Source organism: Buteo buteo, chromosome 10, assembly GCF_964188355.1.
Source record: "Buteo buteo chromosome 10, bButBut1.hap1.1, whole genome shotgun sequence".
Classification (NCBI taxonomy): domain Eukaryota; kingdom Metazoa; phylum Chordata; class Aves; order Accipitriformes; family Accipitridae; genus Buteo; species Buteo buteo.
In genome coordinates, this window is record NC_134180.1 from 19,723,953 (window position 1) to 19,743,926 (window position 19,974).

At 36.1% G+C, this 19,974-nt stretch overlaps 1 protein-coding gene across 4 annotated transcripts in view; it reads right to left on the minus strand.

Annotated features, from left to right (window-relative positions):
* The window catches only part of NEK7 (NIMA related kinase 7), a 93,149-nt gene that overhangs the window by 25,274 nt on the left and 47,901 nt on the right, over positions 1 to 19,974 (minus strand). For 3 of the 4 annotated variants that reach the window (XM_075038878.1, XM_075038875.1, XM_075038877.1), the window contains exons 6-9: positions 12,798 to 12,878; positions 11,380 to 11,488; positions 8,953 to 9,060; positions 825 to 919 (exon numbers count right to left, since the gene is read on the minus strand). In XM_075038878.1, coding sequence (XP_074894979.1) covers positions 825 to 919; positions 8,953 to 9,060; positions 11,380 to 11,488; positions 12,798 to 12,878 — 393 coding nt within the window. The remainder of the gene's footprint in view (positions 1 to 824; positions 920 to 8,952; positions 9,061 to 11,379; positions 11,489 to 12,797; positions 12,879 to 19,974) is intronic. The other variant, XM_075038879.1, reaches the window with a different exon arrangement.

The following is a 19,974-nucleotide window of genomic DNA, read 5'->3' on the forward strand; positions in this document are numbered from 1 at the left end:
TCCTTCAACACAAGTGTTTAGTCTTTTGATCAAGAAATGATATGCAAAGAACCTTGAAGATATAGTTGCCTTAGAAGCCTACCTGTTCTTCACACCTTCATTCGCCTCCATTTCAATTTGCCCTATATCTTTATTTTCTCAGAATACAGTATCGTTTAAAATTATGTATCACCTACCCATCTTGACTATATGAATACAGAAATTAACCAATAACTACAGTTTAACCAATTGGAGGAGAAGAAAGGGTAGAAAAATTACATGTCTGTGCAACAGAAGTCATTATCTTCAGAGTTAATCCAAGCTAGACTAGTAGTAATAAGGACACAGTAACCCTTTTTTTTAATTAGTTTTTTACTTCTGATAACTATATTGCAGTTTTTGAAAGCATTAGTTGCATACTCAAGTCAGTCCTACTATTTCTCAATGCATTTATTACCAAAATCACATAATCAGCATAGGCCATTAAAATACCTAGAACAATTTTACATATGCTTGCCATTATTCATTTATTAATCCTTCAGTTATGGCCAATCTTCAACAAATTGCTGTAAAATCTTTGTAGCAAGCCCAGTAAAAGGCAACTCTTGAGCAACACACAGAGAGTATTTCACATGCTGAAGAGTTCTTACTGCTAATATTAAAAACAGGCATAATAGCTGAAAAGTAGCTTTTCCACAATGCTACACACAAACAACAAAAATATAGAAATAGATCCTAAAACAGAACTTAATACATTAGGACGGGCAGGGGGTGGGGGTGGGGGGAGGAGGGGCACGGGTGGAGCACAACAGTATTATTAAGTTCACTGTATATATCAATATTACCTCATACAGAAGACAGCCTAGAGACCAGATGTCAGATTTGAAGTTGTAACCATTTTCATGTATTCTCTCTGGAGACATATAATAAGGTGTACCAACTGCAATAAATACACAAGTATTTTTGAATGAAAATTTCTGTTGTTATATAGTTGTAAAAGTACATTTTTCTGGCTGAAAAACATTTTGCATCTTCTATATTTCTCATTTTGCTACACATATAATTTCAATTCATACTTATGACTCTTCAGTTTGCTAGAAATATACATTAATTAGATATCTATTTCATCCAATACAGCTTTATTTTCACTACTGATATCTAATTACCAGAATTATTCAGTTGTAGAATACTTCCGACTTTTGCTTTTAAAGAAGCTTGAAAGCAATTACTTTCTTCTGCAGAAAACCAAGGGAACATACTACATGCACACACACACATCCCCACTCCTTTCCAAACTGTTACCACTGTGGCTGGAAATAACAACAGCTAGAAATTCTCTTCCATTATCTGCTTGAATTCTTTTTTTTTTTTTGAGTTGTCTGTTCTTCCTTTGAGACTATCCTAATCTGAAAAATATGCTTTTGAAACTAATAAACACAATTTAGTTTGAATATCTGAAACTAAAATTAAGCCTGAAATCCAGTATCTTCAGCTTCCCAAAGAGGAAGGCAGGAAAACCCGTGAGCCCAGAAGAAGCCGAGGCTCCTATGAGCGACTCGGCCATCTGCTGCAGGACTAGACTCTGCAAGGACTTTTCAGCTCCCTAATCTGTGGCTGTCCTAGCTTAATCCTGCCTCAGAGCTGTGGGCTCTGGAGACGTCTGCTCTTGAAAAGCAGCATTTACTAGGACTGTCCCAGAGCAAATTTACATTGGATACCCAAGGACATCTCTCCCCTTTATTTTAATTAGACCCTACCCATCTGTGTCACAAGTCACTTGGAAGACAGAAATTCTGAGAATTTTCAGCTCTGTAAAAAAAGCCATTAAAAAAAAATAGTATCTAAGTGATGGGTTCATATGTGACAGATCAACAAAAAGAGAAGCTATGAAAAATAACAGTAGTGGCAATTTTGGTGCATTGTCTCTGAACTTTTTCCTTATATCCCCCCAAAATGACTGCCTAACAGCAAAGAGTTACATATCTATGTAGATTTTTACTTCAAATTTGTGTGAAATATTTTCTTAAACACTGAATCCTGATGATGAAAACCAACTGAATTCTGTCAATTCAATACAGGTTGACCTTATTTTGAGACTAAACATCTTGCAACACAGCCAGAGATTAAAATCAGCATTCTCACTGCAAACTACGAAAACTAAGAGTATGAACCTCACACTATTTTACTTAACACAAAAATCTAATATCACTCCCACACTTCTGAACTAGCCTTATCTATTCAGAATTCATTTCTGTATGATATGGGAAATGGAGATATAGGGAATAGGTAAGTAATTCCAAATCTGAATAATCAGGTTAATAATAGCTTTAATTAATCAGATTAATAATTTTACTCTAATCATTTCCAAAAGTTAAGGGGTTTGCTTTGACAATGTGCCCTATCTTTTAGAAAGGCTGACATCTCAAACTATGTCACACTTTCTTAGGGACAAAGGGGGAAGAAAAAGGTGTGGAGGGTTGGAGCAGTACTTTCCTACTTGAAAGGCCCAGCTGGGATTGGGAAACCCAGTATCACCTTATCCCACGTCAGGCCACTGCTGCTGGTAACCCATAATTTCAATTCATCTTCTTGGCAAACAATATTGAAAACAAAATTCCAAATTAATATAAACTGAGAATGTGCTTCTACAATGGATATGGAAAGGACAGAGGTCCCATATTGCATCCTACAATGCATTTGGCCCCCTAAATATTTTGGGAGAGACTTCCAGCCCTGGGAGACCAGAGGGTGCCGCAGCCCCTTTCCCCAGAGGCTCCCTTCGCACTGGCCTGAGGAATCACTGCAGCTCTGAACTGAGGTCAAAAGCTTAAAAGGAGAAAGGCTGGGGAAAGGCAACTCAAAATGATGGAGTATTGTGAAAACCATTTACTCTCATGGGATGTCTGTATTCACCCACCACAGAGTAATGGTCAAGAAGGTCTTTTCCCTCTGCAAGAATAGGCACGCAGATGGGTGGAGTGTAACACCAAAATAGCATCAGAAGACCCAGAAGCAACTCTGTTACTCTAATGTATCAACAGCAGTAGTTTAATGAGTGTTTAATGACAGCTATCTTAAAATTGAAGACTGTAATTAAACAACATCTGGCATCACACAGCTTTCATATTTTTATTATTCTTACTGTTGTACTTCCCTCTTGAATTTTTTTGTTTTTTTTTTTTTTTTACCCCAAGGACTTGTGAGCTTGGACACCTCTGAAAACTTTCAGCTGTATTTTGAATCCATTGATTAATGCACTGGTTTAGTGTATTCTGATGCTTTGTTGGCAGAATTCATCTAACAACAAAAACCAAGTTTAATAGTAATCTGGTTCTTAGCTGGTTACAGCAGCACTGCCTTTGCTACTCTGAGACATCACGTAAATAGCTGGTAGTGAGTAACGTGCCAGAAAGAGGCTTCACAGAATCCACAGGGGGCAGCTGAAAACAGAGGTTTGAAGGTTCAGAGTTTACCAAAAGCAAAGGTAATTTTAACCAGTAGCTCTGGGAAGCCTGCTGATACGTTAGGGGTCTGATATGACTGTGAAAGATTGATGATAGTGAAAAGGAGAAAAAATGCTATCATTTTACAGCATTTAGCCTAGTGTAACACCTTAACTGCAATACAACCTGAAGACCCCAATGACCAACAAGTGAAAGGAATTGAAATTACAGTTATGTTAGTCATTGAATCACAAAAACAACTTGAAGATCTAGACATCATTACTACTTGTAAACTGTTTTTAACAGAACATGACAGAAAAGATTCATTATTCTGACATTCAGGAACTACTGAAGGCATTGCAACAATTCTTTAAAACGGTGAGCAACCTTGGTACATAGCTGTACTGCTGGCAAGCAACTACCAGATGTGATCATATGTTACATTTCATGTAACATTTCATTACATTATTTTTATTTCTGTTAAGTGAAATACAGCATCACAATACTGTAAAGACATGTGATTTTCTTTACTCATCTGGAGACACAGAAGTGGGATAATACAAGACAAAGACGTAACATATTAAGGTGCCTCTGTTTTTAAGAACAAAATCTGTAACTTTAGCATTCTGTTCACTGCATTTGCACATCTTGGATAACCTGCAGGTCTGAACAGTAATATCCTTGAAAATGGCCTAGGTCAAGTAAACTGCTTCCTCAGAATCTGCTCCTGCTCTGGAACTCCCTCCCTTTAAAGATGCCGCAGATCCAGAAAGTGTTTTCTTTATGCAAGCCTTCTACTATTGGGAGAGGCAACAGACATAATGGAAATGGTGGCTATTAGGGGCAGAAAGCTGGATCTGAAGGATCAGAGGAAAAGAAACTATTATGAAAAAGGGAGTTATGACATAAACAGTCCGTCTTATTACCTGCATAAACACATAACTCACACTGCAGCTGAGTTAGAGGAGAACGTGTTCACTTAAAAACCAACAATGCATCAAGGAGCTGAATGAAATACAGTAACTAGCTCTAAGTACTATCAAGCATTTTTAAGCTGGGAGAAAAATCTGCCTGGTAAATATTAATACTACTTATACAAAACAATGTAATGCCTAATGCAGGTATTTAATAGACTAGTTTTCAAAAAGGCCATATAATTATTATTGACATTCCATGCATTGGAATACATAACTACCAGAGTTCAGGAAGTGGGCTAAAATCACTTCAGTAACTCTTCTGATTTTCGAAGAATTCCAAAACAAGACTTTAGTTTAAAAAAAAAAAAAAAAAAAAAAAAGGCCCAATTTATTTAAGTAATCAAAAAATATGGTTTATGAATGACTTCATGAGATCACAGTTATAATACAGAGTTCAATACAACATGCAAGTGCATAACAAGGTGAATGGCTGATGCTGAAGACAGACAAAGCTACAAATAAGCTGCAGTTATGGACCAGCGAGGGTAACCAACCACTGACACAAAAAATTCTCCATAACTATAATTTGTTTTTTACTTATTTATTTTAATATAGGTGTAGGAGATTTCTAAGTCATAGGCTCATCTTCAACCACAGATATGGGACCTAAAATACTGCACTTATCCAAAGTAATTCTGCAACCTAGCCTATGTTATGCAAATAGTCTAACTGCAGAAATCAATCTATAGATATCTTGGGTTATTTTATAATGTAGCATTGTAACAGCACAATAATTTACCTTCAGCTTTCAAACTACTGTAAAAGATCTCAGGGTTTTGTACATACAATAAGAGCTGGTTTAATACAGCTTCTTTGATGACTGTAATGAATCAGCTGCAGATTTTTCTGCTAGCCTTCCTGTACACTGAGGGTGTGGGTTCTCAGAACAGTTTGGTTAAGAGTATGAAAGTGGAGCTTATTCTATTCACAGCAAAATGGTGCTGCATACCACCACCTCAGCACTTGCTTTGACACCCTCTGCTGGGTTACAGACCATATGTAAGAGGAAAGGAGAGTATTTGCACACATTTTTACAAGGTATTTTATTCCCCACAACCTGCATGAGTTTACAGTCAAATCCCTCATAACATAGCTCTGTGCTGGGGACAGGAGTACCATGGAAATGACAGAAGCTGTCAAACCACAGAAGAAACACCAGAATTCAACACATATGATCCTTTGCTTTCAAGCATCCTAAGACTGCAGATCTGCTCTTTTGCCCTGCAAGACATCATGTTCTGCCTGGACAGCATGCTGTGCAGACCTCTAGCAAAACCACACTGGAGAACTGGTTTTTTTGGGTTTGGGGTTGGGTTTTTTTTGGTAATTGAAATACTAATATATGGACTATCCTTAAATCCACTGAATTGCTAAAGATAAAAAAAATGCACATTTCCATGAGCTGCCCTTAGAATTGCTGTTTCATCAAAAAGCATAAGGCCTGGCATTCAGCCATTAAAAACAACAACAAAAAAACCCCTAACACAGTCATAGGGAAAGGAGTAAGAAGCCTTTCTTGGATCATCGTCCCCTTTCTAATGTAAAGTCTTCTGAAACCAAGAAATTTTGTCAAGTTTGTATCGAATCAACAGTACCAAATGCCTCCATTTCCTTTGCATTTTTGGAAGAAAGATTTCCTATTTTCAAAAAGTTATATACATGCCACAGTAGAAAATTCTACTGTTTTGATAAGTCTGTATAGAAAGAGTTAAGAACATTAAGAAATCCTGTCCAGTGCAGTATTTATTTGTTTCAAATGGACCATCAGCAAGTACTCTAATTAAATCAGTATTATCCATAATTACCAGTTAGAAGCTGCAGCTAATGAAAATTTTAATACATTTCTTTATCTCTGAAAGCCTGAATCTAGTTTGCTACTGAAATTTTTATAAAGCCTCTAAACAAGTATAAATTGTGACACATAATATGTTTGTAATTCACTGGGGTTTGTGCACCAAAGGTTTATAGAATCATAAAAAGATACAACTTTGAAAGACATTTCAGGAAAACCAGCAACAGAAACTGCATGAGAAATTAATTTTAAAAAGTGGTCTCTGCTAGTGACATGATAAATCAGTGTGTCACTGTCTCCACTGTAGCCTAAGTTAACAGCTGAACAAAACCTTTCTCCTAGGCTGAATTCTGACATTAGGTCATAATTAAGAAGGAAATGGGAAAAGAGGAGATGGGGAAAAAAGAAAAAAAAACCAACCAACAGCTCCTCTACCAAGACACAGCACCCAACATTAGAAACAAAGCTTCCATCCCCCTACCCCCACCGCTCTCTGGATGACTCTTGTATTTGTAAGAGATGAGCTTTAAAGGGCTTGGGGGTTTTACACTGTTTTTAACTCTAGCTCAGATTTCAGTCCCTTTGCAACCATTCCCCTGCAATGATCCAAAATAACACAGGGCTGAAGCAGTTTGTTCATCTTTAACTACCTGACTTCTGTCTCAGAACAAAAGTCTAGCTCTCCCACCCTCAAAACAGACTTCTGCCTTCTTCGTGTGCTCCTACCCACAGATTAGGATCTACAGCTTCCTGCAAATACAGTCCAGGAGCAGCTCCCTCTTCACACTGCTCGTTTACATCCTTCTTCCATTTGCAGGCAGTAGCAGGACCCAACTATGACAAATAATATCTCCACAGTGCTGCCAGAGATGGCCACTGGGCTATGATGGCAGCGCGAATATCAGCACTTTATGTAACACACTGTGCCATGAACTACTATCAGAACTTTAGGGTTATGTCTGAACTTCGATGTGGAACCCAAGCCCATTTCCAGTCTGGTCTCACTGCTTCTCCTCTGTCTCTTCCTCTCTCTTTTTTATTAATGCAAGATTGCACATCTGCACCTGAGTTTCACCTCAGATCTACTAAGATATCAGCAATTAACGCATGGTTTTGACTACACCAGTATCAGTATGCACCAAATGTGATAAAAATAGGAAAGCACAAAAGAGTGACTGAAGGCTTTCTGGAAGACAGGGAAGTAAGGATCGTATAAAAAAATTCCTTTCTAAAATAGTTTTCTTGGGCTGTTAACACTAGTATTGCCCACACCTCAAATGTGGTACAAACATGCTGAACATCAATCCTCTCCTTTTTTCCACACTGTACTGATAACTGGGACTATCTAAATAAAGCTATATCACGAGTTGGGAATAAATATGGCATATTTTAATCCAAGAAATCTGGTATTTCATAGTCTAATTAGAAACATCAGCATCTGAGCAAACACAATTCTTTGTGTGTCTTCTCATGGCCCTAAGACAGGGATTGTAAGTATTACTTAACCATTCTTGGCTTTCTTAGACATTATCTTCCTTACCATGCACTCTTGTTATATATAAAAAAATATTCAAATGCCTAATTACAGAATTGTCACTGTCGTTTGTTAAAAATTCACACTGTGCAGCATTTGAATTTATTTTACCTTTCTGTATTCAAGGTGCTCTGCCTGCCTCAATACCCTTTACAAGGAACAGGAGACAATTCTGGATGCTGCCATCTATGGCCTCGCTCTTGAGGGGTCTAAAAGTTCATTTCACACCCTTTGCAGTCAGTGAACAGGCTTGAATTCAGCAACCACTAAACATAGCCACTTCAGCAGGGGAAAAGAATTTTTTTCTTAGCTAAAAAAAAAAATCTACATCACCATACTATAAACACCGATTCTTACATTTCTCTTTAAAGCAGATGCTACGCTATTTACAAGGCTTTTCTTTTTTACAGAGATCCTCTTAGAGTCTGTCATTTGTCCATTTGCTACATTTACACTTAAAATATCTGCCAAATTTTTACTTTTTCTTCTCTAAAGGCTTCTTAATCATTCTAGTCTTCACATGTCACTCAAAAGATGCAAATTATATGAAAATTTTGTTTGGAAAAAGTTAACAATGTTATTTTTTATGTGCTAGCAAAGAATAACTGGGGCATTTCAGAAATTTTTTTCTATTCTTATAAAAATAAGTTTTCTGGGATTTTTTGTTTGTTTGTTTTGCTTTTGTTTTGTTTTTAAAGTCTTTATGGTTCATAAAGCCTAATTCTGATCTCCCCTTGACTTACTTAACTTATATTGAGAAACTCCACCTTGAAACAGGCAAGCTCTTCTGTTAGCCCTTTCAAAGCATATGACCAACATGTCATCAATGCTACCCATACAGGCACACAGAATTACTAGATTCTTTTCAACGCTGATTAAAGTTCAAATGAATTTTAAAAAAATGCATCTGTATTATTGGTCTTATTTTTTCCTAGCATTTCTAGAAAACACTACTGTCATGAAGACTTATTTTGAGCCAGGAATGTACATTAACTGATTAAAACAAAAGGGGGAGAGGGGGAAACAACAAGCTGTACTGCTGAAAGTGACACCTCAGTGTTAAGCTTTTCTCTATTTGTCCATGGTGCTGACCATTATTTTTTTATTATTTAAGAAAAGCTTTAGCTGGACCTAGCTGTTTTCTTCCTCCTCATGAGTGGGCACAGTATTTCCACCATGTTAAAAAAAAAACACCTCCCCAACACCTGTACCTCAGAGAAAGCTTACCTAAAGAATGTGCAGCTGTGGTTTTGGAGCTGAAAAATCGACCAAGTCCAAGGTCTCCAAGCTTTACTACCCCTGTAGCTGTAATGAACACATTAGCTGGCTTTATATCTGAAAAACAAAAATTTTAAAAATTTAAAAGTCACAATGAGGTTGCAAGAAAAGCTACTGCTCTATTAATAATAGACCAAAAGAGGTTTTTATTTACACTAATATTAACAAAATTTGACTGTGCTGTGCAGAAAGAGTGGGTCTGGGATTTGGAATTTCAAATTAACTATTTTAATAGTACAAACATCACTCAAGCAAAAAATTAAGACCCATGGAAAGTATTTTAAGAAAACCAAGCAAACAAACACCAACAAGAAAAACCAAAGCAAAAAAGCCCCACACCCAAAGAAGCATATACAGGGACTTTATTACTACTTTATATAAGCTATACATAAGGACTTCAATTAGAACTAGAAAACCTCTCATTATGTCTTAAGTAACAGACCAAAAATGTTTTTAAGAACTGTAAAACATATTTTTCATCACTTTTGCTGATCAGATTACCCACAGTGGCATGATCTTATTTATTTGAAATAGGTAACTGATTCTCTTTAATAGCAGGCGTTAAAAAAAAAGGAGCAAGTTTTACTCAGGAGAATGGTTATTTGAACTCATCAATGGAATTGGGCTAATCAAGTAGAAACAAAGAAAAATAATGATGTATACCCCAGACAGTTATTTTTCACAAGTAATATTCAGTTTAAGTTTTAATCCAATCCTTTAGAGACAACAGCAAAGATTTTCATTGTATGATTTTAACAAGGTACCTAACCTGTCAGTCTTCTAAATAAACCGACATGGTATTTGTTTGGCAAGTGTGCTTAGCTCTTACTCAGTTCAAGAGCAACGCACTGTCGCTCTAAATTTAAAGAAAATCACTTAACTTTCATAAGAGGGGATTACAGTTTGCATAAGATACAGTACAGTAAAAGGAATGGTTAATAACCCTTCTACCAGCATTTTCAGGTTTCCAATAAAAAGTTACAAAACCTTACAAGCTTTAGAGAGGAAGACAGAAGCAATTATGTTATGCTTCTATCTGACCTAGTTTTCAGGAGTTTGGATCACCCTTTGTGTAACAATCCAACTTGGATATCATCTCAACTTAAAATAGCTTTAATTGTCACTGATTTTGGTGTGTAACCATGGAACTGTTAGATTTGCCACAGGTTTGCCAGAAGCTTTGAAGGTAGTATTTTAGTTTAAGGAATTTAAACTCAATTTGGTTTTGAGCTAAAATATACTGAAATAAACTAGTTTAGTCATAAAAGCATTAAAGGAAGATACCTATACCCTATGGAAAGAATCTGTAATTTTACATCCTTCTCTTTGTATAATTTGCACTTGCGGGTATCTGTACAAACGCGTAAAGGAAAAAAAAAGGAGAATCACAAGGGAAAGCCATTTGCAGAGGCAGAGGCATGTAAGTTGAGCTGCTGAAGGGTGCAACATCTCTAGCTGCAAATGACAAAGCTCAGCAGAGATAGAGGGACTTTTGCTTTCAGGCAGCTATTTGCATCCCAGCAGAAGGAAGCCACCAACCTAAGACATGTAATTTCACCTGAATCCAGAGAGACAGTTGCATATACAACTTGCAACTCATAGCCAGAGGGATTTCCAAGGCAAAAAAAATTGTACATCTGAGAAGCAGCTATACTACGATCTGTTTTCTTTGACTCAGAGTTACAAGGTAAAATGAAGAGAACATATGGAAGAGACAGCAGTACAGAGGTTTAAAATGGGTAAAAGAGATTTAGTACCTGACAGGGATAGATGGCAAGTACAAGGGCTGTTGGGACACAGTACTGGACACAGAGATTGGAAATAGTGGAGAAGAGCAGAGAAGGGGAGAAAATGCTCACTGCTGCACCTAATCCAGTAGGTAAGGGAGTGGGAGAAGGGCCTATACATCACTAGAAGGCATGGCAGGAGGCAAATACTCTTGCAAGGCAAAAAAGGTGCAAGAGGCAAAAAGAATGGATAAATAGCTGTGCAAGAATGCAGGTAACAATACTTGGGAGAGACAATGGGCAAATATAGAAGAACAAGAACAGGACAGAAAATAAGAGCCAGCAAAATGAATTGAGCAAGCAAAGAGGTAGCAGCGGCAGGGTCTCCATCACTTACAGAACTATCACTTATTTTGAAAACTTGGTATCACAAGCCATTGCTGCGAACAAATGCCTACCACAATGAATGTACAACCACAAACTTCTGTCACACTTTTCCATTACTTATAAAACATGACAGAAACATACATTGTGTCAGCTGCCAAAACTGATTCCATTATGACGTTATTTGGTGTCATTTGCATTGAACCAGCTTAATTCTCACACAGTAAGAGGTTTAAGTAAAGACAAATCATCATAGATGCTATACCTCTATGCATAACACGACGAGAATGCATATGTTCCAAGGCACTGCAAAGCTGAACGAAGTACTTCCAAACTGTTCTTTCAGGAATCAACCTCTTCTGTTTCTTAAAATGCTTAAAGAAAAAAGGATGGACACTGAATATTAAAACTTAAAACTTGCATAAAATGACTGAAAAAGTCAGAAAATCCTTTATTTAAAAAAAAAATACAAGAGGCTCACAACCTAATGAGAATGGTTTAAACAAAATTTCTTGACAGAGAAAGCTTTTCCCTTAAATACTAATACATGTATCATCAATGTATGTGTTTAGGTCAGTCAAAACATAGAGCCACAGACATTAACGAAATATAACTGCTATCCCAAAACAGTATTTATATGGTATTTAGCAATACTCAGTGCAGGATTAATGTGGTCAGAATAGTCTAGCATAGACTAAGTGGCCACAGAACAAATAAAGGTCAGATATAAAGGTATGTGCCATGGAACTTCCCAAACTGAATAATTTCTTACACCAACATTGATTTCCATATCCTCATTTTCTAAATAGAAGAAAAAATAGTAGTGACACACAATCACAAAGATCATGTAAGAAGAGTCGATCAGATTAGTCTTAGAAACTTCTGCAATACATAAGAGGGGACTAAAGGAACTGTGATTTCTGAAAATTTCATGGAGATCTAACTCCCATTCAAATATTTTCCATTCTGTATAAACAACCATTACCAATCACTGGTAACAGTTCAATGGCCTGTTAAAGCTTACATGAAACGTAATTATGCTCTGCTACACACATCTCCTTCAAATATTATATTCAGGGACTGGAATAACACAGGCCTCCAAAAATACATACCAAAAACCTGGAATTCCAGCCAATGCTAAAATGTGCAAGTTTGATCATTATAAATTTTGCAGCTAAAGGTAAGACTGAAAAATTGTTGCTCATTTAGTCTCTCTTTTAAAAGAATTTGTATTTTGACAGATTTTAAACACACAAAGAAAATACATGAACAACATTAATACTAGCAAAATTGTAGATGGAAAGCAAAGTATTTAGATGTATTTTAATATCATGTGTACACACACACTTCACATTCATGCACACCCTAAGAAAGTTCATATAACAAACTTTTATTATTATGGAAAAATAAAAAAAAAAATTTCATATACTATGTTAAAATGTGCCACTGAGAAGTTGACAGCTGCATCTACACATGACAGAGACATGCAGGAACATGAGAAAGATGTTTTTAAACTAGCTACAGCAAAATGCATCAGTCATACAAAGGATCATAACATTTCACAAAAATGTTTTTAGTTATAGGGATTATTTCAAAATGCATTTTCATTTAAATGAGGCAAAGCATATAAATTACTTCTTTAAATATAATTTTCTCTCAGTCTTGGACTGAATCCAAACAAACCTTGTGTATCTGTTCTCCCCATAGCTGGATTTGCATATCAGAGGATTGTTTGATGTCAACAGGAAGATAGAGACCAGGTTTCTTTTCATTTAAAAACAAATACACAATACATGTAAGTATGTGCACATGAAAGCATAGTTCGTCGATTTAAAATGCATTCTGAAATTATCATAACTAGGTACTTTATTTAAACATTCTGAATTATTATTATTATTATTATTATTTTAACTCAAATCTAAGCACAAGCAGTGATGAAACACCATTCACAAAATGTCTGAAATGGGAAGATTTTTCATTGCAGATTTCCATTCCTATTACTTAAAGTACATCAGTGTACTTTCAAAGTATTTATGTACAAGTATTCTTTTAACACTTTATTCATTTGCCACCTATAACACTGTAGCTGATTGTACAGACAAAATCGGCTTCAGTTCTTACAGTGCAAGCATGCAATATAATAGCAGTTTTTAAGACATAGTCTCATTCTACTGAAGGCATTAATAATTTTGCATGATAATACCAACTACTCTTTCTGAAAGCATTACTATCCCTGTAGAATTTATCTGTCTAAAGAGGATGCAAAAGAGAGATGCCAGATTTGTTAACAATGTTTAAACTAAACAAAGAAATAGGCACCATTTGGGCTTGTATATATTTAAAAATAATCCAATTATCTTTATAATAAACTCACTGAACATTATTTTGTGTAGTAATTAATTACACTATCTTCTTCCATCAAAATCTCAATGTTTTCTTGGGCTGTTGTCCAGCAATAGCCAAAATAGTGATGGAATGCCTCCACTACGAAGAAAAACTGATTTTGCAAAACTAGCTATTGAAACAAGTTGTATGTTTCTAGGAAATAGTCCAGCAGGCAGTGTTAATTCTGAGAAAAGTCACTAAGGAAAAGGAATCCCATTCCTGTTTAGAACCCTACCTTCTAATAAGAAATGTAAGTTGATGGAACATGTTCAAACCTATTTTACACCAAACAGCATAATTAAATTCATATAGCACATATTAACTGTATTCAAAGCAGGATCCTTTTCTCTCTCCTCCATTTTAAAATAGTCCACAATGCAGAATGCAGTTCCAATGGTTGTGGGGTTTTCCCCCTCCCTATAGGGAAGCCAAAATGTACAAGACTTGATGTCAAAACAATAATTTTTAACCTTTATTGTAGCAGAGCATAGTAGCACCGTAAACAGTGAATACTGAAACTAATTCACTGCCTAGTGCTGTTAATGTCTCAAGCATCCTGTCTACATAATCAAGCTAACTTAATAGCGTTATCTCCCATTGTATACAAGTTGCTACTATCTGCCCAAATTTGACCTCAAAGGAATATAGCCCAATATACAGATTTCTAAAGTACTCTCATCTTCAACATTTTACTATTCTGCTTCTTCCACCTGTCTGAGGCTCAAAGGACAGTCCTGATGTCCCTCAGACCACTGACCTTCTGGAGTGTGATAAAAAACCATAATCCTGTTTGAGGTGAAAGATCAGTCTCAACATAGTTGAAACTGGGTAAAAAGGGAACTACTTGTACGTGTGCATTAAAAATTTGGGAAGTGGTGTTTTATCAGGTAAGCTGAGAATACCAGGCATGCTCAGGCAGCAGACTGTCTCCCAGCAAGAATTATTTGTTTCAAAAGCCATATCTCATGAAATATCCATCTCTGACTTTGAGAATGGAATCACAAAAAACTACTTTGAAGAGTTTTCACAATGTCAGTACAGATAAAACTGCAATTCAGTCATTTAATGCAACTGGAAATTTTTGTGGTCATAAATTTGCTATTCAAATGCCTTAAAGAGCTTTAAGGTAGGCAGGTTATAGCACCAGTTCATCTTTTCATCCCTTTTTACAGAATGACTGAGCAGTTTTGTCATGGGAAAATGGAACTCTCCTGGTTTTCTCTAATGAATTGGTAAAAGAAAAATTAAATACTCTCCAAATGTTTCCATCCCAGTAAAATTAAATATAGCTGCCCTGCCCCTAAACAGCATATGCCATTCAGTTTCTTGGAGGCACAAAAAAAAAAAAATTAAGATAGATGGGGAAAAAAGTTTAAAGTCAATATAAAAGCATGGAATTGTATTATACTGAGTTTCTAAAGATGATGCTTTAAAGGTCAAATTCCAAAAGCAAGAGTGACAGCCATGAGCAAATAGTCTTATCTAGGCTTAACAACCACAGTTCAGAGAATACTCTTAAAGGAAATATGCAGGACTATGTTTGGCTTTTATAAGAAAAGCAAGGATTTCCTGCAGATGAGTAAAGAACAGTGAGCATAGATGATTTCAATACAATTGGACATTTCAGATATGACTGCCTACATCTCAGTAACCATGCTTGGAAAAAATTTAGCATTCAGTTCTGACGTTAGTGTCTCAGAAAATTTTAAGGTATGATATAGCCTGGTTTAGACATCACTGAATAAGGAAAAAAAATAGGAATAAATAAAAAAAGATTAAAAAAAAAGTTTAAGATGCAAACTGGATTATAGAAAGCAAGAGGTTTATGAACATCTCTTGCAGAAAGATGATAAACTGATCATCTAAACAATTTTGCAGAGTCGTCATTTTTTAAAAAAAGTCTGTAAAACTGTCAAAACAAGCCCACAAGAACATATACCTGAATTTTTCACTGTGCATGCTCTAGGCTAGAGCTGCCTTCTGAAAGAGAGGATTTGCGGGAAAAGTAAAATGAGAATGATAATTTCCTTACTTTAAATAGATTCCTTTTCCTTCCTTTCATGTTTCAATTAGGATCTTGATCACATCTGTCTGTTCCCATGACTTCACTTCTGGCTTACAAAAATATAAAGTGGGGGTTTTTATATTTTATTGCATAGACCTATCAGAACACAGTGTTTCAACAACTGGATAAGTTTGTGAAGAAATCTGAACTTTATCAAGAGGAAAGTGATGCAGAAAGGATTATTACAAGGAACTTCAGAGTAACACATAATGAAGTTCTTGGCCACTTCTGCCTGTGTTTCTTTGGGAGTCTTTTTTAATATGGACTAGCAGAAAGAACAGAGAGAGGAAAAAGGAGGTCAGGCAGCTGTAATAGTAAACTATGGAAGCACAAGCAAGAGTTCTCACTCTGTGAATAAAACAGAAACAAACCAGAACTGGCAGGGTCAAAGAGATAGACCAGTGAAGATGGACCTCAACACCTCTACATTTTTGAGTAAAGATCAGAGACGCAAGTATGTAGAAATAAAGTTTCTACATTAAGCCTTACTTTTTATTTAAAAGGCTATGTAGCTCTAGTAGGAAAGTAGTGTCCCAGGAGTTTTGTCTGGCTCTGTTCATTCATAAATTCAGCTGCCCATCTCTTTAGACCATGGTAAGTTTTCTGCCATTTCTCCTTGCCTTCTATGCAGAACAAAAATAGAACTTTCCACCACACCTTGATTCATTCATCCAATTTGATCACAAGGTGATCAAATTTGCCTACATTTCAAGAGTAGCAGCTGTCTCTTAATTGTAAAAATAGAACAAATACCAAAAAAACCACCAAACTATTTGGCATCTACCAACTGAACATACAGAAAGTAGCAAGTACTTGGCTAATAAAGTGACTAATAATAATAAGTAAAATATTTACCTGATTCTTTTTCCAACTTCTCTTTACAGTTGTTTACATCTCCAGTTATTGAAGATGCCACACATTTATTTTTTCCGTTCAAGAATCCACAAAAATAAAATGCATTTTAAAGAAATCAATCTTCCTCTTAGTGATCTTAGTATACAAGAAGTAACTTTATTTAATCAATAGCAACAAAAGACTAAGCCACAGTACAAAAACGTAATAGACAAAATAATTGTACTAACAAGTACCTACTAGCATCAGAAGGCCAAATTAGTAGAATGAAACTATGGTCTTTCCTAAATAAATAAATAAATAAAAAAAAACCCCACCACACACACATCACAGAACTGAGATAGAAACGTTTTCTCAAACACAACTCTCTTTCATACACAATCAAAATAAAGACATCTACTTACAAGACATATAAAGCCTTGTAAGAAAAACTCAAGTCAAAATTGTCATATTTTCCGGTTTTAGTATATATTCTTTCATGCTAATAATCTATTAATCAGACTGTTAATAAGACTCCTGATTAAAATCAGATCCCTTAGAAAGCTCTGAACAAAGTCACGTTATACATTTTCTTTTTTCTAAGCCAACTGCCTTTGCAAGGATTCATTTCTTTTTTCCTTATTGAGTAGTCCACCTACAGTCACTCTGTTCCACCTAACATTTTTGATCACACAAAAAAGCAAGAACATACAATGTTCAGGGATAAAGATCACCTACTAAAATCAGATCTACTTGCAGAGCCACTAAAATAAAATTTCCAATACTGCATCATTTTCATTTTCTCTGCTGTTACCACTGAGTGGGGCTTCTTATAACACACAGCCACATGTTTAAATTCAACAGTATTTGTTTATATGCACCTCTACCCAGTATATCCCCTTGGGAAAACTGGTACAGCATGAAGAGGTGAAACTCATGCTTGAATCACTAACTCTACTTCCTAATAAAAAGCAATAACATGACACAGTAAATACAGAGGCTACCATCTTAACTTTTTTCTTCTTTTTACTACAAATAAGGCAGAAAAATTCAAACTCTTCTCTCTTCATTCTCAGTAGGTTATTCATACAGCACAAACACTGACACTGCAAATGTTTCAAAAAAACTGTGTGAAAAACTGAAACTAATCTCCAAGCATTGTTTGCAGACCATTTCAAACAAGAAAAGCACCCAGAACTATTATTTAATGAAATCTTTCAGTTCTCCCTGCTCTTTAAAAGGTTCATGGAGCCAGACAATTCTAGCACCAGTGGGCAAAAGTGGAGATGAAATACCCCAAGCATTTCTGCCCCAGTTAGAGCTATTTGAACAGCCTGTGTAACAGTTAAATGAAGTTTAACATCAAGTTAACTTTTCATAGCTGACTGACACCATTACTGTCCCTGTGAGTACAGCCAGTTGGCGTACACAATAGCTTCAGGTGTGATGTCTGTGAAGGGGACTGTCCACAGGACAAACCAGTGTTGATAGTCTAATTATTTTAGCAGAAAATCTGCCTGCTTATTCTTACTGTTCCAGTGGCAGACACAGACAATGACCGATTCACAGAAAAACTAACAAGGCTGCCTGGCAATTACCCAGCCCAATTACCCCACTGGTAATTGCAGGACCAGTCACCTTTCCTTCCATCAGCACATATACATAACTTGCAAATGGTAAACTGCCGCTGCTGCTTTCCTTCTGGTTACCTGTGGTTCAGAGCAAAGGTGACAGTCGAGCACCTGTCAGACACCCCAGTGATACACATACGGGGAGCAAAACCTTACCAGAACTAGCTTTCCTATGTTAGCAGAGCACTATGCCTTTGCTTTTTCTTTTAGGACTTCAGGGCTCCATCTGCAGAGTGGCTGTGTCCCCTGAGGACACCCAGCCTCCCCTTTTTTACCTGCTAAATAGGTAGCATATATATACAAAGTTGAATAAGGATGAACTATTTTTTAATTGCAGGAGGTAGAAAAAAAAAGTTTAACAAAAAGATTTTTAGTAGCTTTAAAACAGGTTAGTGGCAAAAATTAGCTTGACTGATTCAAAGCCCCAGGTTTCTCCTTTAGGAAAAGGCACATAAAAATAATTTAGCTTTGATCTGTAATTAGCACATACTGTGTTACACTATCCTAACATATTACATGCTTCTTCAAGCTACACTCTCTTTTTAAAGTCTTTTCAAAAATGAGTACACAAAAAAGCTAAGAGTAAAGGTAAGGCAGAATGTGAAAAAGACATTGAGAAAATGTATTTTGAAGCTTTTATCAATAATGTAGCTTCAGCAAGGTGCCAAACTGTTCTATATTATAACCATATGCTAAACAAAAAGACTACAAGTCAGGAGGTTTGGCATTGAGGGGGAGAGGCCGGGAGTCAGTAGTGGGTTTTTTCGTTCTTTAAATTAAATCTAGCAGTCATGAAAAAAGAAAGAAAAAAAGCAGAAGAGGTACATAGATACTGCTGAAAACCAAAAGAAACAGATTCCATGTTTTAAAATTTGCATTTATAGATCACGATAAATCAGTATCATGAAAAGAAAATACACAAACATGCACAAAAGACTACTTTAAAAGTACCTTTTCCACAATCGTGATGTCAAGTATTTGAACATAAATATAAGAAAAATCTCAGAATTAAAGCCACCATAATTTCTCCCCCTTCAGAGTGTGTGTGCATGCAGCTTTCAGTTCTCTTTCTTTATGTCAAAAGACCACTTTCTCCTTCATTAATGACACTCTGCTAATGAGCAGTTTGAAAATGTCTCTAGGCTTTATTTATTGTGTACTATTCAAAACCTATTATTAAATGTAAGTTTCAGGGAGGCGTACAGCTTCCTGGTATGCATCATCAGAATATCAAATTAATAAAATAAACTTTGTGAAGTTTATCTTCACACATGGCCATAGAAATGATGAGGTAGTAATATCCCCATTTTACAGATTAGAATGGGGGCAAAGAATTAAGAGCAAAACTGTTAATTAATTCTGGTACCAATTTAAGCACCTCCTTTTCAACGTACTTAGCTTTATGAAACAGTTCATCTTCAAAGCGCAGTTTCCACTCAGAACAGATGAAGCTGTAAACGCTCAATACTTGTAGAAATCAAACCCCAGAGTTTTACCTTGATTATCAGAAATACAGAATAAGCAATTACAATTCCCACCAAAAAATAGTGGTCATTTATACAGTATCCCTCCGGAACAGTACCGGAAACAGTAAGAAAGGATGGTCTTTGGAAGAGCATTCAACTGTATTAACCATGAAACCTTTGCCTTTCTTGAATTCCCTGTCTTGAAAACAACCACTGCAGCAAAGAAGGCAGCACAAATGTGACAAATGGTGGTGCATGTACTGCACCATCATGATTTCTACCCAGAGTAGCTGCACCCTTATCACTGAATAGACCAGTGGGTCTTCAAAAAAGACATAAACAAACCTGTAATTAGCTGGGGTGTAAGATATTCGATTGTAGGATTTTCTAGCCTTTGAATGCTCGATTCTGCAGATTCAGTGTTGCTTCCTTAGGTTATAAGCAATTCCCTAGATTCAAAAAAGCATAAAAATAACTACAGA